This window comes from Prosopis cineraria, unplaced genomic scaffold (genome assembly GCF_029017545.1).
Source record: "Prosopis cineraria cultivar Desert tree isolate PC_DT_omini unplaced genomic scaffold, ASM2901754v1 PC7, whole genome shotgun sequence".
NCBI classification, from domain to species: Eukaryota; Viridiplantae; Streptophyta; class Magnoliopsida; order Fabales; family Fabaceae; genus Prosopis; species Prosopis cineraria.
The window spans coordinates 34,803,027-34,830,664 of NW_026555338.1; the positions used below are offsets into that span (position 1 = coordinate 34,803,027).

The following is a 27,638-nucleotide window of genomic DNA, read 5'->3' on the forward strand; positions in this document are numbered from 1 at the left end:
GAGATGCACTGACCAACTCTGGAATATACAATGATAGAAGGAAATACTAATCAGACATTCAAACGTGCGGGTTCTGTCTATATTGATCTTTTTTGGGTTAGAAAACCATAAGCAAGTTAACAACCTAAGCATCTTTCTAGCCACGCAGAGGAGAAGATGAAATATGCAGTCTTGCCTTGTTAAAACTCTCGAGTGCGAAAGGAATGAGAACAGCAAGATGTGTAAAGAATGCAAAACTCGCAGCATACTGCTACCGCATATATTAAATATTCATGCACGTATCATGTACATACCCTCTCATACTACATCCGCATAATTAGCCAGTCATGAAGACAACCACAACATCCCCCATTGTTATCTTCTATCTTCTTACTTTGTTCTGCAACTTATGGATAACAGCAGCGAGAGGGGTATGTCCTAACACTTCCAAGAGTGACGAGACTGAGACAGAAGTGGTCAGGAAGAGGTATGAAGGTTGGCTGAAACGACATGGCCGACAATACGAGGATAAGGAAGAATGGGAAGCCCATTTTCGCATTTACCAAGCCAATATCAGGTTTATTGAGTGCGTCAACGCCCAGAATTACACCTATAAGCTCACAGACAACAGATTTGCTGACATTACAAACGACGAGTTTAGAAGTAAATATCTTGGTTCTCGACCTACACAGCAATTACAGACACAATTCCGGTATGAAAAGCATGGGGCGTTGCCAGAAAGCATAGATTGGAGGAAGAGAGGTGCAGTCACCCCCATCAAAGATCAAGGCCAATGCGGTAAAGTTTCTTGCAAAAACAAGTTCATGGTTTAGAAGAACCCAAGAACAAACAAGTACACTATTACCATGCATTCCCTAAATATTTGAATATCATAATACACGAAACAAGCATATAAGATATATAAGAGCATGGAGGCATGAACAAAAGTAACCGAGATCCTTAACAAAATATATGAAGAGATCCTTGTAGTCTGCTGATATTTATCAAATGCTGATTTCGGTTGCTAATACTTCATTCATTCATTCATTCATTCATTTATTTTTGAGTATGTTTTGAATCTCGGAGCCAGCTGAGAAGTAAATCATGGCACAAACCTTTTGATGCAGGAAGTTGTTGGGCATTCTCTGCAGTGGCAGCTGTAGAAGGCATCAACCAAATAAAGACAGGGAAGTTGGTGTCTTTGTCTGAGCAAGAACTTGTAGACTGTGATTTTAATGGTGGGAACCTAGGCTGCCTAGGTGGCTACATGGACAAAGCATTTACTTTCATCGAGAAGAATGGAGGGATCACCACTGAGAAAGACTATCCTTATAAAGGGACAGACGGTACCTGTGATAAAGTCAAAGCTGCTCATCATGCTGTAAATATAAGTGGCCATGAAAATGTTCCTGCCAACAATGAGGAGAAACTGAAAGCTGCAGCTGCTCATCAGCCTGTCTCCGTAGCAATTGATGCAGGTAGCTATTACTTTCAACTTTATTCTAAAGGTATCTTCAATGGCACATGCAGAAAGGACCTCAATCACGGAGTAACAATAGTCGGGTATGGCAAAGAAGATGGTCAGAAGTACTGGCTTGTGAAGAATTCTTGGGGTGAAGAGTGGGGTGAATCTGGTTACGTTAAGATGAAGCGTGATGCTATGGATAAAAGGGGCATTTGTGGCATTGCCATGCTACCAAGCTACCCTGTCAAATAATAAGGTGTCCGATGAAATGCAGAGTAAAATAACGCAATTAGTCCATTAAAATAAGTAGGCTAGGCTTATCAAGCAGACTAGAAGTTATGATGGACAGAATGAAATAAATAATAATCAGAAAGTTCACTGAACATATAGAAGTCACGAACTAATTATTCTGCAAGGACAGCAACTCATAATGTGGTACTATACATAAAACCTTTATCATTTTCCAGCTATAACAATAAACTTGCCAAATTTCTCTTGGCACTTGTACAAAGAAATTAGAATTTTAACCAGACAGTGAAGAATAAATTCCATCACTCGTATGCTAAGTCTTTCTCACATGATAAAACAACAACAACAACAAGAAAAAGCCTTATCTCGCACGAAAAAAACTAAACAAAACCTAACTTCAATCTTTTGCAAAGGCACGACCTTAGTATTGCACTTCCAAGCTTCAAAGAGAAAGGCTTGTCCTCCTTGGGGGTGATTTTAGGGATGATGACACCTTATTCACAACACAGTTTCTACTATGTGTAGTTAGCCTGTTCAGCTTTAGGAATTTTATTGGCAGCTCTGTAAATAACAGCAAAGATCCAGGTGTTGTAAAAATACGTTACACTGCACAAGCTATTTTCCACAGGTAACCGCTGGCCAAACCCTGTCTTACTCCCAATCTGCCCAAATCATTTCCAACAGTAATACATAGCAGCCTCCGCAAACTGATGGACAGCACTAAGTAATCATAGTAGACAATAGATAATTACCCGTTCCACACTCCAGAAGATGTCAGATTGATTGCATCCCTAGTAAAAATATTAGAAATCTGATGTGACCGTGAGATATGGTCAGACTTATAAGAGGAGATCAAGGGGGCAGTTGGGTGTAGAAAGGAAATACCCATTGGGTTAGGATTAATATCCTGAGGGTCCAGAAAAGAAGGATTATGCCATGATGTTTTGGTAGGGTGGCTTAGATTTAGTCTCGATATTGAAGTCACCTTTTTGCTTGCTTTATTTGGCTGTATTATTTTTGTTGGCACTCAAGGATGTTTTAGAGAAGTTAGACAGAAGTGAGGAGAGTGCTGGTCTCTCGAACACCAGTGAGAGACCTTTTCTTGTTGCTGTGTTCTTCCATTTAGTTTGTAATTTCAGTTGTTGGGAATAGGGTTTTGGCTAGAATCAGTGAGTTTCTCTTGTAACACTGATTCAGTTCATATGCATTAATATCAAAAACCTCAGAATTTCCCTCATTTATTTCTCTTTGCATTGAAAGCTTGGTTCTATTAGTTACTTTAGAGCAGAGCTCTAACAATTGGCATCAGAGCCGTGCAATCCTCGGACCTTCTAATAAGCGCAAGAGAGATGGCCGAAAGAGTGCAGTACTCCAATTCCGAGGTACAAGAGTTGAAAGAATCTGTTGGAGGACTATCGAAAGAAATGATCATGATGAAGGAGATGATGCAGACGATGCAAGATAAATTAGAGCAAATAGCAGAGAAACAGAAAAGTGCAGACCAACCTCCTGAACAAGATCAACCCAGCCATGAAGAGACTACAGGAAGCACCGGAGATCATGAAAAAGAAGTAGGGAAGTACAGGAAGCTGCAGTTACCAATATTTGATGGAGAAGACCCTATTGGGTGGCTTTTCAGAGTGGAAAGGTATTTTCGAATCAATGCTGTGGCTGAAATGGAGAGACTGGAAGCAGCCATCGTGTGCCTCGAAGGTAAGGCTCTTAACTGGTATCAATGGGTGGAAACTCGAGCACCTATCCGAGAATGGTCAGAGTTCAAGCAAGAACTTCTGCGTCGATTCCATCCCTCATAGCTTGGGGATGAATATGAGATGATGTTTGCAGTCAAACAGGAGCATTCTGTGCGCGAGTATGTGGAGGAGTTCGAACGCGTATCAGCTATGGTGGGAGACGCATCAGAATCGTGTGTGGGGGGAGCATTTCGTGTAGGACTAAAACCAGAGATAAGGGCTGAATTAAAGCTCACGGCCGCCAGTACCCTTAGAGAAATTATGGAGATGTCTATTAGGGTGGATGAGAGGAATCAGGTAATAGAGAAGGCCAAAGACTCACGGTTTCTGCGAGGCCAGCGTTTTCAAAGTGGGCTTAAAAATGAATCAGCCCAAACTCCTTTCACACGGATCACTCATGTGGCTGAGCCCAGTAAAAGCATGCACACCTCTTCAATACACTCGGGACTCCAGAAACGGGCTAAGACAAAAACGGCAGACTCAAAAGTAGCGAGCAACACGACAGGAACAGCGTCGTCGCGTCCAGGGGGACGAACCCAGCGACTGTCAGACGTGGAATTAACTCGTCGGCGAGAGCTTGGTTTGTGTTTCAAATGTGCAGATAAATTCGGACCTAATCACATCTGCAAAAATAAAAATCTGCAAGTGATGTTGTGGAGCTAGAGCCCGAGAAGGGAATCGAAGGCCATGAACCAATATGCACTAAAGATAGTGAAGAAGCCGAAGAAGATGAAACTCGAATGGAGTTATCACTAAACTCCATAGTTGGGTTTGGAGGGAATCGCACTATGAAGGTACGTGGGAGACTAGAGAAAGCCGAGATTGTGATTTTGATTGATAGTGGGGCTACCCATAACTTCATAGCTGAGGAATTAGTCACTAAAATAAAAATTCCAGTGGAGGACATTGCCGTCTATTCTATCACTGTTGGGGATGGGTTTAGTATTAAAGGGAAGCAACGCTGCAATGACCTCAAGTTACAGGTACAAGGCCTGGACATTATTCAAAATTTCTACCCCTTTCTACTCAGTGGCGTAGATGTTGTACTAGGAGTTGAATGGTTAAAATCTTTAGGAGAAGTGAAGGTTAATGGGGGCAACTGACCATGAAGATTGGTAAGAAAGGAAACAAGGTGTGTTTACAAGGTGATCCCGCTCTAACCAAGGCCTTGGTTTTCCTTAAGTCATTTATTCGATCCGTATAGAAGAGAGGGGAGGGGTACATGATCGAATATAATGGGATGAATAATGAAGAAACAACAGCTGAAACTATAAAATTGGCGCCTGAAATTCAGAACCTCCTGGACCAATTCTCTATAGTTTGTCGACCTTTTGAAGGGTTACCACCAACTCGTTCTCATGATCATGCAATAGCAACCAAACCAGGCGAACAACCTCCTAACATACGGCCGTATCGGTACCCTCATGTTCAAAAAAATGAAATTGAGAAGATGGTGAAAGATATGTTGAGAGCAGGTATCATTCAGCCCAGTCAAAGTCCTTATTCAAGTCCAGTTTTGTTGGTTAAGAAAAAAGATGGAAGCTGGAGATTCTGTGTGGACTATAGAGCCTTGAACAAAATCACGGTGCCTGACAAATTTCCCATACCGGCTATAGATGAGTTGTTAGATGAGTTAAAAGGAGCCGCCATCTTCACCAAGCTGGATTTGAAGTCCGGATACCATCAGATCAGAATCATGGCTGGAGATGAACATAAAACAGCATTTAGAACCCACGAGGGACATTATGAATTCAAGGTAATGCCCTTTGGTTTAACCAATGCTCCTTCCACATTCCAATCTTTAATGAATGAGATATTCCGAGAGCATCTTCGGAAATTTGTGCTTGTATTTTTTGATGACATACTTATTTATAGCCATGATTTAACATCTCACTTGAAACATTTGAAAGCTGTTTTGTCTATCCTAAAAGAGAACCAGCTAGTGATCAACCTTAAGAAGTGCACTTTCGCCCAACCAAAAATTGAATATCTTGGGCATATCATTTCCAAGGAGGGAATGCAAGCGGATCCCAGCAAAATTGAGAGTATGGTGCAGTGGCCTAAACCCAAGAATGTGAAATCCTTAAGAGGGTTCCTAGGGTTGACAGGGTATTATAGAAGATTTGTCAAGAATTATGGAAAAATCGCTAGTCCTCTCACCGATTTACTTAAGAAAGATGCCTTTAAATGGACCCCAAAAGCTGAAGAAGCCTTCCAAAGTCTCAAGACAGCCATGACTTCTCTCCCAGTACTAGCTTTGCCTGATTTTTCCATCCCGTTTGAGTTGGAAACAGACGCTTCCGGGTCTGGAATAGGAGCAGTGCTGATGCAGAATGGCCGTCCAGTGGCATATTTCAGCCAAAAGCTCTCTAACCGTGCTCAACAATGTTCCATTTATGAGAGGGAACTTATGGCAATTGTTATGGCGGTCAAGAAATGGCGACACTACTTATGGGGGGAGAAATTTGTCATCCGGACAGATCAGAAAGCTTTGAAGTTTCTGCTGGAACAGAGAATTGTAGAAGAAAGTCAACAGCACTGGATCACTAAATTAATAGGGTTCAAGTTTGAAATAGCTTACAAACCGGGCAAGGAAAATCGTGCAGCGGATGCACTTTCAAGGAAAGAAGAAAATCTGGAGATACATGGTTTTTCTTTATGGCAGCAAGGTGACCTTGAAGAATGGGAGAAAGAAGTACATGCTGATCCTAAGTTAAATGATATACTGCAAAAAGTCATTACCAAGCAAGGAAATTTGGAGGGATACAGCCTTGTGAAGGGTTGTCTACACTATAAAGGACGATTGATGCTACCAAAGAAGTCTACCAGAATTCAATTGCTCATGAAGGAATTTCATGATTCACCAACCGGAGGCCATTCGGGTTATTTGCGCACTTACAAGAGGCTTTCTACTGTTGTATATTGGGAAGGCATGAAAAAAGATATCCAACAATATGTGTCACAGTGCGACGTGTGCCAAAAGAACAAATATCAAGCATTAACTCCAGCTGGGCTGTTACAACCCTTGCCGATTCCTCAACAAATTTGGGAAGATATTAGCATGGATTTCATTACAGGACTTCCAAAATCCAAAAGACATGACGTCATACTTGTTGTTGTTGATAGGTTGACAAAATATGCCCACTTCTTGGCTTTGACCCACCCATTTACAGCAAAAGAAGTTGCTGAAAGATTCATTAATGACATTGTTAAATTGCATGGGTTTCCAAAAACAATTGTGTCAGATAGGGATAGGGTGTTTGTAAGTCAGTTTTGGAAGGAATTATTTAAGCAAGCAGGCACTCAGCTTTGTCTTAGCTCTGCTTACCACCCGGAATCTGATGGCCAAACCGAAGTCTTGAACAGGAGCTTAAAAACTTACCTGCGTTGTTTCACCAGTGAGAAACCAACCCAATGGGCGCAATGGTTACCTTGGGCTGAGTATTGGTACAACACAACTCATCATGGGGCTGCTGGAATAACACCCTTTAAGGCGGTGTACGGATGGGACCCTCCTACTTTTTTTAAGCTGAATGGGGAACCGTCAGGCATTGAAGCTGTCAATGAACAGATTCAGTCCCGGAATTCCATTATTGCCATTTTAAAGGAAAACCTCACTGTGGCGCAAGAAAGAATGAAGAAGCAAGCTGACAAACATAGGCGAGAGATATAGCTGGACGTTGGAGATTTAGTCTATGTCAAAATCAGACCCTACAAGCTGAAATCTTTAGCCAAAAGACTTAATGAGAAACTCAGCCCTCGTTTCTATGGCCCCTTCAAGATCATAGAGCAGATTGGACAGGTCGCATACAAGCTGGAACTTCCTTCCACAGCTCGCATTCACCCAGTCTTTCACATTTCTCAACTCAAAAAATCAGTTTGTTCAGCTATTGTCACTCCTACTATACCACCAGCACTTTCTGCAGAATTGGAGCTACAGGTACAGCCTCAAGACATATGCAAGGTTCGGAAACTTATGACAGACCAGCTGGAGGTTTTAGTGAAATGGAGAGATTTACCCGAGTTTGAGAATTCATGGGAGACAGCTGACACCATTTCTCTCCAATTTCAGATTTTCCCCTTGAGGACAAGGTGAGACTCTTAGAGGCAGGAAATGATGTGACCGTGAGATATGGTCAGACTTATAAGAGGAGATCAAGGGGGCAGTTGGGTGTAGAAAGGAAATACCCATTGGGTTAGGATTAATATCCTGAGGGTCCAGAAAAGAAGGATTATGCCATGATGTTTTAGTAGGGTGGCTTAGATTTAGTCTCGATATTGAAGTCACCTTTTTGCTTGCTTTATTTGGCTGTATTATTTTTGTTGGCACTCAAGGATGTTTTAGAGAAGTTAGACAGAAGTGAGGAGAGTGCTGGTCTCTCGAACACCAGTGAGAGACCTTTTCTTGTTGCTGTGTTCTTCCATTTAGTTTGTAATTTCAGTTGTTGGGAATAGGGTTTTGGCTAGAATCAGTGAGTTTCTCTTGTAACACTGATTCAGTTCATATGCATTAATATCAAAAACCTCAGAATTTCCCTCATTTATTTCTCTTTGCATTGAAAGCTTGGTTCTATTAGTTACTTTAGAGCAGAGCTCTAACAAAATCAAATGGGACTGACGTTAACAGTCCAGCCAAGCAGATGAGAGGAGAAAACATGGGTTTTCTTTTGAGGAACTGAAAGGCAACCAAAACTTGAGTCCTTTAAAGTATGGCAAGACCAGAGTGAAAGAGATGGGATCTTTGGAGAGTGTAAGAAAAAATACAGGAATAGGCTATTGATGCCTTATCATGAGGTTGAGGTACAGAAGATTGCAAGATATTTTAAAGAAATTTGCACTATTATTTTAGGAGGAAATCAAGAACAAAATGAATAAGGACAAGCAGTTCAGCAGGACTCAAGGGAAATGAAGTCAGTCATTTTTTCCCATAGTTTTTGGCTTCTAATTCAGCTGTAACAGCTTGATCAAGCCTTTGTAATAAAGGAACCCAGAAAAGCGAAGGGCATTGTTTTAAGTAAGGACAAAAGTGAAGGAGAATATCACTGCAGAGCTTGGCTGCTTTGATCACCATCTTGGCAGACCAATGTAGTACAGATGCAACTTGGGGCAAAACAAAAAAAGAACCTACAGAGATGATTTTGTTTATCAAGAGGTAAAGGGATGCAACTTACAAGGATAAGTATGGCATACACAGAGTGAACATAATGTGATGAGAGAAAAAAGGGTAGAAGATGCAGCTGTGTGCATTCATAAAATATCACTTTTTCCCCATCATGTCATGCACAATGACACCTTTAAATGGTAAAATGACAACACAATTAGCATATACAAAGTCAATAAATAACTTCTCTCTCATACCATCCTTTGCAGATAAAAGTTTACAGTAAAAAAGAAAATAAAAAAGATACACAAAAAATGACAGCAGTTGGAGATAAGGGGGTCATGAATGATGATCAAAGAGAAGTGTAATGGAAAACAAAACTATTAACATATGTTCCTCAATTTAACTCTAGGACCTCAATGACATTGGGATGTTTAATCCAATTGAATAGCATAATTGGCGAGGTTATTCATTTCATATCTTAATGTCATAACCCTGCATCAAATTAGGTTTTCTACATGTTGCCCAAATATCTAAATTCTAATAATATCTTAGATTTTTGATCAGCTTCTTTCTTTCTTTCTTTCTTTATGTTCCCCCTTTTTGCTTGCCTTGAAAATTGTGTCATGGAAGTTCCCAATTTATGAAATGAGTCCTGACATCAGCTCATATGGAAGAATAGGAAACAATAATTAAAATCGGGCAAAAAAAATAAGAAATGGAAAACGGAGCAAAAGTATTTTAGAATTTTACCTGGGGTTTAAAATAGGCAAACAATAAGGACAACATCTGTTCAACGGTAATACCTCCTTCTATATCTCTTACGGCAATGAAAACACCAGAGAATGACAACAAAAATAACCAGAACCAGTTGAAGAATAATAGCCACCTTCAGTGCTGAAATCAGACAATTTAAAGACATATTTACTTATATATAGGTTTAAAAAGTAATGTGAAAACTCTCTAGGATGAAAAAGTTACCAGTAAGGTTATAAACTAACTCCTCTAACTTCACTCCATCCTTTGTCTTTTTTGCCCCACTAGAGATTGGATCAGATCTGTATTCTACATTTCCACCCATGACACATGTATTGGGACAATGGATGCTACCATCATACTCATCACTCCCATCACAACAATCTGCAGCAATACTGGATAAAAATTGGAACTTGAAGGCAAAAGAAAAATCCTTAATACCCTTGGCAGCACATCCAATTTGAATCTGTTTTAAGTAGAATTATGAGAGCAATTTGTACAAGAAGCATGATAAACCAGATTGGGCGCAACAGAATTTCTAGTTTTACACTAGTCATTTGTAGCAAATAGACCGAAAAACTCTTATTATTGAATCCCAGAGTATGTACACTGATTTATACATGTGAGAAGATGATCAAATCTCCAAGAAATCAGGAGATGGAATCAGGAGAGGATATTCGGGAATAGGATATCTACAAAATCCCTATTTTTACTCCTCACAGTATCCCCTTTATTAATAAATAATATTTACATTAAATATAGGTCAACCACACTCCCCCTCAAGTTGGATCATAGATGCTAATCATGTCCAATTTGCTTATACAACTATCAAATGCTGGCTTGTGTAATCCTTTGGTGAGTACATCAGCAGCTTGAAGCTTTGTTGGTATGTAGACAAGGCACACAATTCCTTCTTCAACCTTTTCCCTTATAAAATGTCTATCAATCTCCACATGTTTGGATCTTTCGTGTTGAACTGGATTTAGCGCCATACTTATGGCAGCCTTGTTGTCACAGTACAACTTCAGTGGAAGATCAGTCTTGACGTATATCTCATCTAGTACTCGCCTTACCCATAGTACCTCTGATATACCTTGGGCCAACGCCCTTAGTTCTGATTCTGCACTACTCCTTGAGACCACTCTTTGCTTTTGACTCTTCCATGAAACTAGGTTTCCCCATACACATGAGCAGTAGCCTGACGTTGATCTCTTATCCTTGTATGTTCCTCCCCAATCTGCATCTGTGTAGATTTCTATTGATCGTAGACTTTGCTTCTTGAACAATAATCCTTTACCTGGTGTCCCCTTCAAGTACCTTAGGATTCTGTATACAGCTTCCATATGCCTTTCTCTAGGGTCACACATATACTGGCTTGCCACACTTACTGCAAAAGTTATGTCTGGTCGAGTATGAGAGAGATAAATCAGTTTCCCAACTAGCTTCTGGTATCTTTCTTTTTCCACAGGCTCATTCTTCTCTCCTTCTTCTTCACAATCATTTTCCTCAGGTTCAACTTCATCTTCTTGATTTTCCATATCTTTTATTAATTTCTTCCCCTTCTTCTTCACAACAATAGGGGTCTCTACAGGTTTACATCCCAACATTCCTGTTTCAGTAAGCAAGTCGAGAACATATTTTCTTTGAGACATATAAATCCCTTTTTGTGATCTTGCAACCTCCATGCCCAGAAAGTATTTCAAGTTACCAAGATCCTTCACTTCAAATTCCTTTCCAAGAGCCTTCTTTACTCTATCTACCTCTTCCTCATAGTCACCTGTGACAATTATATCATCAACATATACAATGAGAATACACCTCTTACCACCTTCCATTTTTACAAACATTGTGTGATCAGACAATCCCTGCTTATATCCTTCATTCTTCAAGACTTCCGAGAATCTGTCAAACCAAGCCCGCGGTGATTGTTTTAGGCCATACAAGGATTTCTTAAGCTTACACACTTGATTGTTCTTTCCCGCCTCAAAACCTGGAGGTAGTGTCATGAAGACTTCTTCCTTAAGGTCACCATTTAGGAAGGCGTTTTTAATATCTAGCTGCTGGAGAGGCCAATCCAGATTTACAGCCACAGAGATTAGGATTCTGATAGTATTAAGCTTGGCTACAGGGGCAAAAGTTTCTTTGTAGTCCAAGCCATATGTTTGGGTGAACCCTTTTGCCACTAACCGTGCCTTTAATCTGTCCAACTTACCAGCAGCATCATATTTTGGGGTGAACACCCACTTGCAGCCCACAACCCTCTTCCCTTTTGGTAGCTCTACAACTTCCCATGTGCCATTTTTTGTTAAAGCATTCATCTCCTCTATCACAGCATTCTTCCAATCTGGTATGCTAAGGGCCTCATATACATCATTGGGAATCTTCACTTTATCAAGGTTAGTTACAAAAGTGCGGAATTGTGAGGATAGAGTCTGATAGCTCACAAACCTTTGGATGGGGTGCTGTGTACAAGTTCTGGGTTGTTTTCTGAGGGCTATCGGTAAGTCTGTCTCCGCTTTCCCAGCTTCAGGAGCCTCTTGTGGTTCGAATTCTGGTTGTGCTTCAGGTATAACAGTCTCCCTTTCTCGCCATTTCTTCCTAGAGTAGACTATAGGGTGTCTTTTCCAGTGCATTTCCAGCAATTTCAGTGCAATCTGAAAGACTTTTTACTTCAGTTTCTGGCCTAGGAGATTGGACCCTGAATTCGGTGGACTGTGGGTTTAAGAGTTCAGACTCTATTTGAGGGTTTGTTGGTGCAAGAATGAAGGGATCAGAATCATGAATGGTGGTGATTTCTTTACCCCTTTGCCTCTCACTTTCACTTTCCAAAAACTGAAAGTCACTCCCCCTCTCCCCCTGACTTGAAGTGTTTGGGTAAAAGGACTCATGCTCAACAAAGCTAACGTCTCGGCTTATGTAAAGTTTCTTGGTATGAGGATCAAAGCATTTATACCCTTTTTGTGTAGAGGAATAACCAAGAAAGATACATTTGATGGCTTTAGGGTCCAGCTTTTGGGAGTGATGGGAGTGAACATAAGTGGAACAACCAAAAATTTTAAGTGGTAGGTTGGTGTCAAGATGAGTAATGGAGTGAGATTCTTTTAATTTCTCAAGAGGTGTGGTAAATGAGAGGACACGACTTGGCATGCGGTTGATTAAATATGTAGCGGTAAGAATTGCATCTCCCCAGAAATATTTGGGAACGTTATAAGTGAAGAGCAAGGCACGTGCAACTTCTAAGAGGTGTTTGTTTTTCCGTTCCGCAATACCATTTTGTTGGGGAGTGTTAGGACAGGTACTTTTATGGACAATTCCATGTTCTGTGAGGAACATATCCATGGTTTTATTAAAGTATTCAGTGCCATTGTCAGTATGGAGGACTTGGATTGTGGTGTCAAACTGGTTTTTTACCATTGTATAAAATTGAGAAAAGACAGAGGGCACAGCAGATTTATCTTGTAATAGGTAGACCCAACACATTCTAGTATGGTCATCAATAAATGTAATGAACCATTTAGTATTTGTACGATTAGCAATACGAGTAGGACCCCATAAGTCACTATGAATAATGGAAAAAGGACGGGTAGATTTATATTCAACAGGTTTGAACACAGATCTGTGATGTTTAGCAAGTTCACACTCAGCACAGTGAAATGAAGAAATTTTATTAACTTGAAATTCAGGAAACAAACGACATAAGTATTGAAAATTTGGATGACCCATTCTCCTATGCCATAACATAAGATCATTAAAGTCTTTATTTGCAATGTGACACTGGATTCGAGACCAAAGACTACTCACGGTTGATTCATCGAGATAGTAGAGACCGTTATGCTCCTTAGCACTGCCAATCATCTTCCCCGATAAGAGGTCCTGAAAAATACAATGAGTAGAACAGAAATGAGCCCAGCAATTTGCCTCTTTAGTCAACTTACTTATAGACAATAAGTTACAAGCCAAGTAAGGTACATGTAAAACATGATTCAGTCTCATGACTTTAGAAATAACCACACTTCCTGTTCCTGCTATTGACGAGGAAGATCCATTAGCTGTACTTACTGTTTCATTCCCAGCGCTAGGAATATAGGTATTGAATAGTTTAACATTTGAGGTCATATGATCAGTTGCCCCAGTATCAACAATCCATTTGGGGTTACTATTAGAAGTAAGTAAGGCACATTTACCTTTGTGAGCCACAGATGCAGTAGGATTCAGTTTCTGGTTTTTCTCATTCTTCTGCAACACACTAAGCATCTCAAGTAGCTTACCTAGTTGCTCCTTATCAATTTCAGGTATTGAGTCTGGTTTATCTGGCGGTACATCATGAGAAGTTTGATAACTTCGTTGCTTGCCCTTTTTCGGCTTCCAATCGGCTGGCTTTCCATGTATATCCCAACAAGTGTCACGGGTATGCCCAATCTTCTTGCAATGTTCACAAGTGACCTTCCCCTTTTGGTTCTTATGATTTGAATCACTGCCCTTGCTCACAAGTGCAGCAGTGTCCAAGGAAGAAGTTGGTGCAGAAATAGCTCCAGGAGTCATTACCTTGCGTCTTGAAGCCTCTCGACGTACCTCTGAGAATACTTCTCTAGTGGATGGAAGTGGCATACGGCTCAGAACGCACCCCCGTACATCATCTAGAGATTGATTCAGTCCTGCAAGAAACTGAAACACCCGTTCATTCTCGACTTGCTCCTTATAATGGATTGCATCATTACTGCTAGACCATTCCACTTCTGTCATCAAGTCTAATTCCTGCCAGATGGTATTCAGCTCCAGCCAGAAAGCCGTGACATCACGTTCTCCCTGCTGCAGTGACCATGCTTTTGTTTTAAGCTCATATATTCGCGCCAAATCCTTCCCATCAGAGTATGAATCTCGCACAGCTTTCCAGATTTCATGAGCTGATGGAAGAAATATGAAGCTCTGTTGAATTTCCGGAATCATGGCATTGATCAGCCACGATGATACCAACGAATTTTCGGTATGCCATCGCTGTAGCTCCTGCGTTCTGGACTCTTCTGGAATTTTTGATGAGCCATCGAGGTAACCCATCTTCCCTCGGCCTCCAATCGCAAGTCGCATAGCCTGTGCCCATACCCGATAATTCGAGCCATTGAGTTTCATGGTAACCACGAGCACCGATGATCCGTCATGACCAGTGATCGACCCGAGGGGACTACCGGCCTTATCTGGATCGATTTGCGAGGACCCATCACTCTTCGACATTGGAGAAGTGTGAATCGGGTGCAACTCTTGTGTCTCGTCTTCGGTGCTTTCTGTCTCAGAGTTTTCGGCGTCGATATCTGCTAGTAGCTTTGATACCATGTAGCAAATAGACCGAAAAACTCTTATTATTGAATCCCAGAGTATGTACACTGATTTATACATGTGAGAAGATGATCAAATCTCCAAGAAATCAGGAGATGGAATCAGGAGAGGATATTCGGGAATAGGATATCTACAAAATCCCTATTTTTACTCCTCACAGTATCCCCTTTATTAATAAATAATATTTACATTAAATATAGGTCAACCACATCATTTAATCTCACATAAGCAATGTGTTTAAATAGGGTTAAGACTCAGTAGAATAAAAGCAACAATTATCAAGAAATCTTTTGTCAAATCCCCTTAACTACTTAGCTTTATTGATATTGAAGAGTGAGGAAATAGAGACGAAAGGCAAAAAAACTGTAGTGCAAAGTTAGGTTCCTCAAAATTCTTATAAACCTTGAAAGGAAGACATTTACTACCCATCTCAAGAACACAATGCTTCTATGTGGGAACAAAATGTTATACAAAAAGCATGCCTTAAGTAGCAACTCCGAAAAAATAAATTGGAAAAAAAAAATAGCAAGGGAGAAGGAGAGAAAAAAAAATATAAAATTTAACAAATGAGACCTTTTTTGCTTACCACAAAATAGATCATTAACGCGAGAAGAAAATATGAACTGTGGCTTGCTTCCTAAGTTTTGACAATAAAATTTTCCAGTTGGACAAGCTGAAGTTCCTGTAATCACAAAAACAACACTGTGCTATCAACAATCAATTAATGTATTTTATTTACAAGCAACAATCAAGTAATAAATCGTAGGGAATTTTAATAAAAGTACAAGTATATCAATTTTTTTTTTTGGGAACATATGAAGGCGTGGTCATTACTTAACATATTTTATTTTACCCACAGATATTACTACACACACACGTCTCTGTTAACACATGGACTAGAAAGAGAACTACGACTGTGTCAGCTGGCAGCAATAGACAGTGTCTAAATATTAAATAATAATAGAAAGTATTAATAACTAAATCAGAAAATTAAGTTAAGCATTACCACTGTAGCAGAGTAGCTATCATACAGGATTCCTTCTTGTCAAAATTTAGCTTAACCAGAAAAGAAATCAGAAAGGAAGAACCGGACACATTTTGAAGCATAAGCGGGGGACCAAACAGAGAAAACACGTGAACTCATTCAGTATAACACTGGACATAGAAGTAATGAAAGCATAGACTCATGATTTTCTGAGCTCTGAATTCAAATTTCAAACAAAGAACAACAAATTAGGATTAAAACGACCATAAACCATCATTTCCCTAGACTACTAGGAAACACGTTAATAGAATCTTCCATAATCCCTTGATCGCCTGAAAAGGTTAAGTTCATATTTCCTTTGATCGACTTCGACAGTACCATAACTGTAATTTGATACCCAATATGCAAATACCTATATCTTAAACTTCCACATTTAAGTTATGATTTTAGGGACTATAACTGGTACCAGGTTCATCAGTGCCATCGGTGCAGTCGCAAAAATTGTCATTGAGACGATGTCTGGGAAAAGATTTTGTTCCATCCTTGCATTTGATCAATTCTGACCTGTAATATTTCTCATCTGCATCCACAGAACCCAATTAAAATTTTTAACAAAAGATTTACAATAATAGCTAAATGGCGCACACCCACTACTTAAAAGGTTCAAACTTCATTTATTTCAAACAAGGTACTGCATAAAGACGAAGGATATCCAGAAATACCTAGGGGGTGAACTCCAAGGAGAGGAGGGTGTGAGAAGCAATAAGCTGTAGAAGCTAGAAGGAACGAGAGGCAGATGAAATGGACGAGGCAAGATTTTCCCATCTTAATGTCGGAGAATGTTTCTGCTCTCACTTCTCACAGACGAGCCAATGTATATCCAGCTGCGTTCATTGTAGCTGTAGTGTTGACTTGGTCGTCTTTTTCAGCCTAAACCGAAGGGAACGTCTCCCGTCAACAGTGAGAACTGAGAAGAAGTGTGATTTATTCAGATTGTCGGTTATCATTTTTTTACTTCCTAAGCAAACCTTGACATAATAAGGGATTTAGAATTTTCAAAATTATTTACATTAAAGTTAGAAAATAAGTTAATTATTAAAAATAAATAATAGAAGTAAATAGTAATCCTTTTTTTATGTGAAAATAAAAGTAATTCGTTTTTACTTTATATAATGTATAAAGCAAAATATCCCAGCCAGGATATAAGTTTATATTTTTTTAACGAGATAATTTTTTATTTCAAACAAAATTAGATAGTTTATTAATATATCAGTATCAATATAAAATATCATACTTATAATAAGATAAATTATTAAAAAGTTATGAAACTTAACTTAATATCCACGCAATTCAAGTCAGCTTAAATATATTAATCTGCATTAATAATAAGCCATAAAACATAAAAGGCTTCTTTTGGAGTTTTGGTATTATTTTATTTTTTAATCCTTTGACACATACTTTGTCAGAATATGTACATATTTCAATAGAATTTAAAAGTTGGTAAGTGTAATCTCTTAAAAAGTTTTAAGTTATTATATATTTCATGCATTCACAAAAATAATATTGGATTATTTTTATAAATTTTATCTTGTAATTGTTAAAACTTAAAAAATTTAATGTTATGCTTTTTAAAAAAACTTAGGTATTTAAATTTATATTTTTGGAATACTTGTTTTCAGTCAAATTAATGTATAAATTTAAGTATCTGAATTTTCTCTAATTATATAATTGATTAAAAAAAATACGAGTAACATGTTATAAATATAAATATAAAATATAGAATAATAACTTGTAAATCATCATCAATAACAAAATAAAATATAATTTCAGTACTATGATTTTTATCTCTTTATTAAAGCAAATTGACCAAGTTGGTGTCCGGCGATAACTTTGAAGAAACCAATGACCGTGAAAGATAGGATTCCATATAGTAATCTCATCATTACAATTAAAGCCATTGTTTTTGGAGCCGTTGTCTGCTTCAACCTTCAAGATAATTCTTCACTCACATATGAAGAGTAACTCAGCCAGTTCAAGCTATAGCTTTATGTGAGCCTGTCAAGGACTTAGAGAGCAAAAGAAAATCCAGAAACACATATTTCAAAGAGCTTGGAGAAAGTGTAAAGTGAAAAGGAAAATGAAGGAGTAGAAGATGGGTGACATTATTATTCTTGGTGTATTAATAAAGTTTGAAAAAGTACTTTGTATATTAACAATTCAGATCTCCGTTTAAAAGAAAGAGAGACAATATTAGTTGGTACTGAAACATAATATATTAAGATGTCACAGGTTATTAATTAAAGTATATATAAGATTATTTTATAAGAAAAACTTTGCTTTGGTGATAAAACACATGATGGATCTTCAATAACGCCAACCACCCAATAAAGCTAGATAAATCCAGTAAAGCCCAGATCAGGAAAATGATTCATATTTGAGATTTGGGAGTGTGATATAGTAGTGACTTGGGAGTGTGATACAGTGGAAAAAGTAAAGCGAATGGTTTTAATTTTTCCACTATATTCACAGTTTCTGTCACCTTATTATGACATTGATTAATTCTACTTGATATCATGCTTACGTTGGTGATATGTGAACCTCCATTTTAAACCATATGATTTTTCAATTTTCATTATACTGGTTCTGCTTTGAATCACTGCTTCTTTGTTGGGCAAGCAATACTTACATTCTAAATGCTCATAATTCAGCCTGTGCCTTGCACAATACTTAACCAACTGACACTAGTGCAGCACCAAACGCCCTCGTTGCTGATATCAAAGCAACGCCTTCCCCTTAAAGAAACAGAAAGCCGAAGCCAATAATGGTAAAGATTAAAGATACACAATAAAGTTGGTGCTTTGGGGCTCATCCTATTAAATGCTACCCTCCTCCCCCTCCATTGCTATTCAAATTCAAACTAAACCCTCTTTCTCTCTCTCTTTCCATCTAAATATCCCTCGTCCTCTCTCCTTTTTGTAGTTCTATTTCAAAACTTTCGAGTGAAAGTGATATTCTTCTTGTCATGGAAGCAGCAAGATAGTAATATAAGGTGCAGAAAACAGAGGATTCTGGAAATGAACACAGCAAGATTTATCAAGTGTGTCACCGTTGGCGATGGAGCTGTGGGGAAGACCTGCATGCTCATTTCCTACACCAGCAACACTTTCCCAACTGTATGATGACACACGATGTTTATCTTAAAATTGTTTGAACTTGCCGTTTTGGTTTGCATGGTGTCTGACAAAAAAGGACATTTTCTCCTTGGAAAGGACTATGTGCCAACAGTTTTTGACAACTTCAGCGCAAATGTGGCGGTTGATGGCAGCACAGTTAACCTGGGATTGTGGGACACTGCTGGTAAGTATAATTTAAGTAAGGTGGGTAATAGAGTGATTTAGCTTACTTTAATGATCTAATGTTGCTTGATTGGATCAGGGCAGGAGGATTATAACAGGCTTAGGCCTTTGAGCTACAGAGGAGCAGATGTGTTCTTGCTTGCCTTCTCTCTCATCAGCAGAGCCAGCTATGAGAATATCTCTAAAAAGGTTCTCCTCAAATTCACCAAAAACGCAACATTTTTTAGATGTCAGAATCTGACACTGAGTTTGTGTTTGCAGTGGATTCCTGAACTGAGACATTATGCCCCAAATGTACCGGTTATACTTGTGGGAACCAAGCTTGGTATTTTCAGCTATAACTATAATTTACTGAATTCCGTCAGTTTAAAGCTGCAAATTTATGAGCTGAGATAGCAATGCAATTATATATGATGATTATCACTGCAGATTTGAGGGGAGACAGGCAGTATCTGATCGATCATCCTAGTGCTAAGCCTATAACTACTGCCCAGGCAAGTTGTTAAAAGGTGTTTTAAGGCTAACACAGTTTAGCTTGCATGAATCTGAATGAAGTTCCTTTTAAGTCACACGTAAATCTTGTAATCCTTCAACAGGGAGAAGAATTGAAGAAGGCCATCGGTGCTGCTTCATACATAGAGTGCAGCGCAAAAACTCAGCAGGTTCTTTTTTTCATTTACTCACGCCTCTAAATTGCAGTAGAATTCTCTCTCTTATCATGAAGTTTTCCAGCTTATAACAGCATGACAAAATGAGTAATAAAGATTAAGTGATAGATAACTGATCTCGAGCAAACCGGCAACAACATGAACTAGAAACTTTGGGAGTGAACTAAGAATTTTGCTTGAGCTTGATAGAGTGCGTTCGATGCAATGTTCAGAATGTGAAGGCCGTGTTTGATGCTGCGATCAAGGTTGTGTTACAGCCACCTAAGACAAGGAAAAAGGGAAAGAAGACCAGGCCCTGTGTAGTCCTATAAATTAGTATTCAATTTTTATTTTGGTTCTTCCGATCTTGTGATAATTTACAGCCTTCCCAAGTTCTGTGTTCAGATTGCTATCCTTGAACATGCGTACTTGTTCTACTTCATGTTCTAAATGTATCTCCTGGATACAAGCAGTGTGTATTCAATATAATGGACAAGTTAATATCAGATCTGATTAAAATGTGTTATCTGCCTTGTAGTCAATTTCGGTTTCGTTGTTGGGACAATTCACCTTCACTGGATGCGATGTGCTATGATCGTTTTATTACAGTCATCTCAACTTTGCTAGACAGGTAGCATTTTTTTTTTTAAATGATTTTGATATAATTAAAAATGTTTAGATGATTTAGTCAAATCTATTTTAAATGTATAAATTACCATAAAAAGCATTTACTTATTTAAAATGTAAATATTAATTTCAGGTGTATAATATTATTAAATTTATTGAAATCTATTTATAAAATATAAATTATTAAATTTTAGCATAAGAATTTACTTTACTATCATTATTTATTTCCCATATGTTGAAGTAGGATACACAAACCCTTAATACGAAATCAAGCCATTGATGGCATCAGAATATGTGTCAATGGAGATGAGAGGAGGACCAAGCATAGTTGGAGTGGAGATATGTTGAAAGCTCGAATGACATCTAAAAGGTTGAAACTAGTTGGAGGGGTAAGTCTGGCGAGAAAAAAATTCTGACAAATAATAAATGACTAATGATATAATTGAATTGAGTAAGCTACTTCTCTCGCCTGATGGAAAAACATAATTTGGGTGTAAATAATTGATTATAAAAAACAGACATGTATGGGTATTTTTTGCCCAAACCATAATTTTAGTCAAAATAATCCATAATAAGGGAAATCCAAACAGGCGCTTAGACTTTCTTGGCCAAACAAGTTAACGAGTTTGACAGGCAAGATTCAACTGCTTTGACGCAGTCAACTAGGAAGTGCCCAAATGAAAAAAAAAAAAAAAAAATCTTCATTTGCATCGCTTGTTTGTGTGTAAGAGGGTCAGGCACCCAAAAAAAAATATATATATATATATATATGTATATAGATGCCGATTTTAATACTTACTCCATCACAAAATATATGACAATATTGGAAAAAAATTTTACTTTTTACTTTAAAATATAGAACAATTTTAACAAATTAATATTTTATTAATGATTTTTTAATATTATTTTTTAAGTGGAGAGAGAATTGAAATGATATTTTAGTATATTTTCTTGAAACCATACTATATGATATTTTTTAAAAATCTTGTTTAACTTGAAATATAAAACATTAGATAATTTTTATAATTATTTTTTTAACTATATTCCTACTTTATTTATTACTTTCTTTCAAAAAAATGATTCATTAAAATTTTAATTATTATCATTAAAGTACTTATATAGAGTATTTAATAAGATTAAAATTAAAAAGATGTAATTTTTTAAAAATAGTTAAAGTTTCAATTAATATTTTTTAAATCATTAATTAATTACAAATGTCTTATATTTTAATTCGAAGGAAGTAATAATTAAGTGTGAAATGATATTTTTTAAAAGTTTATAATTTTGTTATAAAAAAGTAAATTTATAAAATATTACTAGTATGTATAATTTTATTTTAAATTACCTTATAATTATGAAGGGAGTATCAAATATTTTTTGTCCATAAAAAGTCTATTTTTCCTTCTCATCAAACAAATTTTACGGTTATGAATTCAATTCTTCTTTTTTTTTTTGCCGACTATTATGAATTCAATTCAAATTCAAAATTTTAAAATCTATCTTCCCCTAAGCATTCCATTAAAAAAGAGGACTAAAGTGTCATGAGCATATGACATAAAATATTAAGGTCTCTCCATTTGATCCTATCCTTCCCCACCTTCTTCCTAAAGTCGCCCCATTGAGAATTGAGACGTTATTAACGTATATCATCATCTCTGTCTGACTTGTGTGTTTTCCTTCATAGCTTTTAGTTTCTTCGTTTTCCCATGGACCGTGCTTCATGGCGAACCCGGGTGCTCTCCGGCCACCTCCTTCACTCTTCTTCGCCGTCAATTCTCCGACCCAACGCCTGCCTCCATTACTCTCCGCCGGAAGTGTCCGAGCCCTTTGCTTTCGACATCAAACATATGCGGAAGCTCATGGACGGTCACAATCTGGACGATCGGGATTGGTTGTTTAGCTTGATCATGCATAGCAACCTCTTCAACCCTAAGAGATTGGGGGGTAGGGTCTTCGTCTCTCCCGATTATAACCAGTCCATGGAACAGCAAAGAGAGATGACTATGAAGCGCATTGAGTACCTGTTGGATCGTGGCGTCTTCCAAGGTTGGCTTACGGGTACGGGGCCTGAGTTCGAACTAAGGAGGTTTGCGCTCCATGAGGTTCTTGGGATGTATGACCACGCCATCGCTATTAAGCTTGGCGTCCATTTCTTCTTGTGGTATGCTTATTGTTTTCTCAGTTTTAGGAGGGTGAGAAGAGGTGTTTATATTGCCGTTGTGAATAAGAAAGAAGTTCATAGTTTTTGAGGGATGTGGTGGTGTTTTTTTTTTTTTTGGCCCCTTCTGTAAAAGACGACACATGTTGCTAGTAAAAGTAGATCAGAGAAGTTGTTATTTGAATTTCTTAAAATGTCAAATGTAACGGATGATCTAACTGCTAGTATCTCTGATGTATAATTGATCTCAGGGGTGGAGCCATACGGTTTCTGGGAACCAAGCGCCATCATGACAAGTGGTTGAGAGACACTGAAAATTATATGATCAAGGGTTGTTTTGCTATGACGGAGTTGGGCCATGGAAGTAATGTATGTGAAGGTTGTTCGATCAGGCTTGAGTATTGGGGTCCATATGTGGCTTATTATGTGCTGCCTTGTCAATCTTAACAATTCTTTTTGCACTAATGTTTATAGGTCCGAGGAATTGAAACAGTTGCTACCTATGATTCAATCACTGGGGAGTTTGTCATTAATACTCCATGTGAATCTGCTCAGAAGTATTGGATAGGGGGTGCGGGAAAAGTGAGATTGCTTTTACATCATTTTTTATAATTATTTTAGGAATCTATTCGTCATAAGATTGTTTTAGTATTAGCATTTATCCTTTTGTTTATATTCAGCATGCAACACATACCATAGTCTTTTCGCAACTCAACATTAATGGAAGCAACCAAGGTGTCCATGCATTTATTGCCCAAATCAGGGACTCAGATGGAAACACATGTCCAAACATCAGAATAGCTGATTGTGGTCATAAAATTGGTTTAAATGGAGTTGATAATGGTCGTATATGGTAATAACAACTCCTTTTGTTTTTTACAAGGTCTATCTATGTATTTTTTATTTTAAAAATGTTAACCTTCAAATGTTCTGGACATTTATATTTAGGTTTGACAACGTGAGAATACCCAGGGAGAATTTGTTGAATTCAGTGGCTGATGTTTCGTCAAACGGCCAATATTTGAGTGCAATAAAGGATCCAGATCAGGTGATTATTTTATTGGAGGGCTAAAATCCTCTTTGGTCTGTTTGTTTTCTTCTTCTCTCCTTGAGTAATCTTTGCCAAATGTCTTGTATTGGATGTCATTCTTGCTCCAGAGGTTTGCAGCATTCTTGGCTCCGTTGACTTTTGGCCGTGTAACTATTGCTGTCAGTGCTGTTTACGTGTCCAAGGTAATGTACTTGGTGCCTTTACTATGCCTTGGGCATCTGATCATGTTCCTTCCATTCAACATCTTACATTGTCATATCAATCATTTGCTTCCAGATTAGCTTAGCCATTGCCATACGGTATGCATTGACAAGGCGGGCCTTTTCTATTACACCAAATGGGCCTGAAGTCCTATTGCTTGATTACCCAATTCATCAGCAGCGTTTAATGCCTTTACTTGCAAAAGTGTAAGTTCTCCGAGAAAGACTTTTTCATTGCATTCAATTCTTTCAGTAAGCAACATTTAGTGAGAGATAAACTGAGCAGTCATTTCTTACTGTTGTCTAATTTTCTGGCTTTTGGTGTAAATATATACCATTTAAAAGTTCAAATCATTCGGCAACATGAGGGCCCCAAGAATTTTTCTTTTGTGCTTTTCTTTGAAAATTTAGAGGAATTTCAGTCTACTTTAATTATAGTCATTATTTTTCAGGTAATTGCTAAGTTGTTTTTTTGTTACTATAAGGCAGATACTTCTTGTTGTGCAGCAAGCCAAGGCTAGAAGAGTGCTATGAAATGAGGAAATTAGAATGGCATGAAATTATTACTTGCCTGATACAATTGACGATTTATTCCAGGATGTAGATGTAAGAAAGGACTTGTGACTATGTTGCAGATCTTTAGTCATGAAAAATAGCTTGGGAGTTCCACCTGTCCTTATGATGAGGCTGCCTGTTTATATAATTGAATTTTTTCTTTCAGGCACCACGTGCTTAATTATGCCATTAAAGATTTACCCCCTATAATGTTAGACCACCGACCATCCAGAGTCTCTTAAAGGCAAAAGTGTTTCTATGTGCACGTGATCTGTAAATGCCTTCCAAACTTGTTTAGTAACTTTAGTTCCTTTACTTAGCATTAACAAAATGAACTTATTGAAAACCATATTTAATTTCAACAAAAGAAAGTTATGACCAGACCAATTTCTTGGAATCCCATCTTGCAAGCTCCAGAGTAAATCAAATAAGCTGGAAGTTCAACTTAGATGTAGTAAATGGTTTTTAGATATCATTTTATTGTTGTGACTGTGCTCAATATCTTTCTCATGTAGGAAATAATTAACCATATCACTGATATTGTTTAAACGTTTGCAGAAAACATTTTATGAAATTATGAATGGATAGGGGCATGTTTCTTGAACTCAATAACCAACCACCATATCAAGTGAAATGTAGCCATTGAATGTATTAGGCAACTGAAGTGTATTGACGGTGGACTTTGCCTTCTTGGAAAACACATGCATTTTGCTCCCCCCACTTCCTCTATGTGACCAATTTTTCTAGACTCTGAACACAGTAAAAGGTCACTATGCTGGTTTGACCATTGACAGATGCATAGTGGCCTGACCTGTTGATGTTCATTTCCGTCCTCTGTGTTGCAGATATGCAATGAGTTTTGCTGCAAATGACTTAAAAATGATGTATGTGAAAAGGTCACCTCAGTCAAACAAAACCATTCATGTTGTTTCTAGTTCATACAAGGCTACATTTACATGGAATAATATGCGAATTCTTCAGGTAAGTATAGAAATTATAGTTAGGTTTGATAAATTATTTGTTATTAAACTCACAAAAGTTCTATTTATGCACAAACCAGGAATGTCGTGAAGCCTGTGGTGGACAAGGTTATAAAACTGAAAATCGTGTTGGTCATTTGATGGGTGAATATGATGTGCAGTCAACTTTTGAGGGGGACAACCATGTTCTGATGCAGCAGGTACGCTGTAGTAAACTGTTGATTATGATGTACCATATTTAAGCACTTTTTTTTCCCCCTAGCCTCGAAGTTTTGTTGTGTTGCTGGAAAAGTAATAAATGAATTCTGGCTGTGAAGGCTTCATATTCTACTTTACTACCCATCAAAGACAATATATTCTTAGTCTGACCTAATAGTTTAAACTTTTAGGTTTTTTAGGTGTATTGACAGAAATGAATATATTTTACATATTAAATTATACTGTTTAGTTTACCTGGGATATTTAAAACATACTATTTTCTGGGATTTGAGATTTGCAAACTTTGTTAAGCACTTAGGACTTCTATGTTGGCACCACTTGAGTTTCATGAGGATTTTTTTTTTTTAAATACAATTACACATTATTCATGGGCTAAGCTGGGTAGGATCACATTGGTGGTGAAGCTCTTCCAATGAGTATTTAACACAGTTGCATACCCAGAACTTGAGTTTCATGAGATTTTATTCATGCTAATTTTAAGCTTCCTTTCAAACTTTTTTCTTTGTTCTATTTGATGTATAAAATTCATTGGTGCTATATTTCAACACAGGTCAGCAAAGCACTTCTTGCAGAATACATAGCAAATCAGAAGAAAAACAAACCATTTGCTGGTTTGGGATTGGAGTACATGAACAAACCTCAGCCTGTTATCCCATCACTGCTAACTAGTTCTACCATAAGGAGCAACCAATATCAGGTGATTTCATGGGACCTTCTGAATTTGGATGATCAGGTTGAAATTTACTACTTGCCTCTTATTATTTTTTGGCACATTGCTTACCTCTTATTTACACAGATTGACATGTTCCGTTTAAGAGAGCGAGATCTTTTGAGTCGTTTTGCTGCTAAGGTATCAGAATATAAGGCTCAGGGAGAAAGTGCAGAGTCAGCCTTCATTCAAGTAAGAACAAGATTCTTCCCTGTTTTGTCAATTATCCCTTCATCCCTTCTCTGTCTTACAGTTCGAAACTCTTTTCTGTACCAGAGTTTTCAGCTTGCTGAGGACTTAGGTAGAGCTTTCTCAGAACGAGCAATGCTGCAAACCTTCATGGATGCTGAATCTGCTTTACCAGCTGGTTCTTTGAAGGTATAAGTAAAACTCGATTTTGTTTCCCCTTCATTTAAAATGCGTGCTATAAAATGCAGCTAGGATTTTTGGATACTGAGTTCAAGAGGTTAAACAAGCCCATTTACTCATAATTGCATATGTTTAATCGGCAGAATATCTTAGGGCTTTTGAGATCCATGTATGCTTTGATTTGCTTGGATGAAGATGCTTCCTTCCTCCGATATAAATACTTTTCAAGAGATGAAGCTATTGCAGTAAGGAAAGAAGTGACAAAACTCTCTTCTGAACTTCGACCACATGCACTCGCCCTGGTCAGTTCCTTTGGTATTCCTGATGCTTTTTTGAGCCCTATTGCTTATGACTGGATCGACTCAAATTCCTGGGCTTCTGTTGAACATTGATTGCTGATGGCAAAATGTGAGCATACCTAGCAAAATGTGGTCGTTAGTTTTCTGTGTCAGCTAAACATGGCTCCGTATAATATATATTTGAAAAATGAGTTGTATTATTCGTGACTGATGAATAACGCAGATTGTTACAAATCTTATCATATATCGATATATTGATGAGTGTAACATTTTAGCTTGTAAGTAACAGCAGTTGGACAAATAAAACTGCCTAAACAAGAGATGTTTATGTTTAATGATCTATATGTAGCATGAACCGGATTAGATGCATGAAGTGTAGTTGTTCTTTACGACTAACAATTATTATTAAGTTTTACCTTTTTAGAAAGTACTCCTATGTTCAAAAATGTAAAGTATTTTTTAAGAGATTGGATGTTAAAAAATATGAGACATTTTTAGTCATTTAAAGTGTAATCATTACCTTTTTTTTTCAAAAGTGCCCCTATTGAATAGATCACTTTATATTTTTTTTGGGGTGAAACATCCTATTAAATAGGGGTAAATATGAAAAGATAGAGTTAGTTTAAAAATAAGTAACTACATCGGGAGGTGAGATTAGGTTAAAACGCCTTATATTTTTGAACGGAGGGAATATATAATAAAATTTTCATTTTGGTTATTACTATTAGAGGCTGTTTTGCCCAGAATTCTGTTGTGAAGTGTATTTTGTGCATTTGGAATTTTATTCTTTGAATACTCTCCTATTGAATTGAAGAGAAGTTGCAAAGGGGATAACGTTTCAGTTTATAACC

At 37.6% G+C, this 27,638-nt stretch overlaps 3 protein-coding genes across 3 annotated transcripts; all 3 read left to right on the plus strand.

Moving 5' to 3' along the window:
* Nucleotides 1-316: 316 nt before the first annotated feature.
* Nucleotides 317-2,480, plus strand: LOC129315531 (ervatamin-C-like). Its single transcript, XM_054959296.1, has 2 exons — nucleotides 317-777; nucleotides 1,107-2,480. Exons 1-2 carry the CDS (start codon nucleotides 327-329, stop codon nucleotides 1,694-1,696), a joined length of 1,041 nt encoding a protein of 346 aa, XP_054815271.1. The 5' UTR covers nucleotides 317-326; the 3' UTR covers nucleotides 1,697-2,480.
* A 15,947-nt stretch (nucleotides 2,481-18,427) lies between these two features.
* LOC129315532 (rac-like GTP-binding protein RAC2) lies at nucleotides 18,428-20,146 on the plus strand. Its single transcript, XM_054959297.1, has 6 exons — nucleotides 18,428-18,790; nucleotides 18,887-18,974; nucleotides 19,053-19,162; nucleotides 19,235-19,298; nucleotides 19,403-19,635; nucleotides 19,854-20,146. The coding sequence occupies exons 1-5, from the start codon at nucleotides 18,692-18,694 to the stop codon at nucleotides 19,477-19,479; spliced, it is 438 nt and encodes a 145-aa protein (XP_054815272.1). The 5' UTR covers nucleotides 18,428-18,691; the 3' UTR covers nucleotides 19,480-19,635; nucleotides 19,854-20,146.
* A 1,696-nt stretch (nucleotides 20,147-21,842) lies between these two features.
* On the plus strand, nucleotides 21,843-27,160 carry LOC129316271 (acyl-coenzyme A oxidase 3, peroxisomal-like). Its single transcript, XM_054960604.1, has 13 exons — nucleotides 21,843-22,408; nucleotides 22,657-22,774; nucleotides 22,880-22,987; nucleotides 23,086-23,258; nucleotides 23,354-23,453; nucleotides 23,564-23,638; nucleotides 23,733-23,863; nucleotides 25,057-25,192; nucleotides 25,272-25,391; nucleotides 25,961-26,107; nucleotides 26,207-26,311; nucleotides 26,396-26,497; nucleotides 26,632-27,160. The coding sequence occupies exons 1-13, from the start codon at nucleotides 21,954-21,956 to the stop codon at nucleotides 26,878-26,880; spliced, it is 2,019 nt and encodes a 672-aa protein (XP_054816579.1). The 5' UTR covers nucleotides 21,843-21,953; the 3' UTR covers nucleotides 26,881-27,160.
* The last annotated feature ends 478 nt before the right edge of the window (nucleotides 27,161-27,638 follow it).

Coding starts and splice junctions, on each gene's coding strand:
- LOC129315531 (XM_054959296.1), top strand. CDS start 327: ATGAAGACAACCACAACATCCCCCATTGTTATCTTCTATCTTCTTACT. Junction 778..1,106: donor CAAAGATCAAGGCCAATGCG/GTAAAGTTTCTT, acceptor CTTTTGATGCAG/GAAGTTGTTGGGCATTCTCT.
- LOC129315532 (XM_054959297.1), top strand. CDS start 18,692: ATGAACACAGCAAGATTTATCAAGTGTGTCACCGTTGGCGATGGAGCT. Junction 18,975..19,052: donor GGGATTGTGGGACACTGCTG/GTAAGTATAATT, acceptor TGATTGGATCAG/GGCAGGAGGATTATAACAGG. Junction 19,299..19,402: donor ACTTGTGGGAACCAAGCTTG/GTATTTTCAGCT, acceptor TTATCACTGCAG/ATTTGAGGGGAGACAGGCAG.
- LOC129316271 (XM_054960604.1), top strand. CDS start 21,954: ATGGACCGTGCTTCATGGCGAACCCGGGTGCTCTCCGGCCACCTCCTT. Junction 22,775..22,879: donor AGTTGGGCCATGGAAGTAAT/GTATGTGAAGGT, acceptor TAATGTTTATAG/GTCCGAGGAATTGAAACAGT. Junction 26,498..26,631: donor TACCAGCTGGTTCTTTGAAG/GTATAAGTAAAA, acceptor TTTAATCGGCAG/AATATCTTAGGGCTTTTGAG.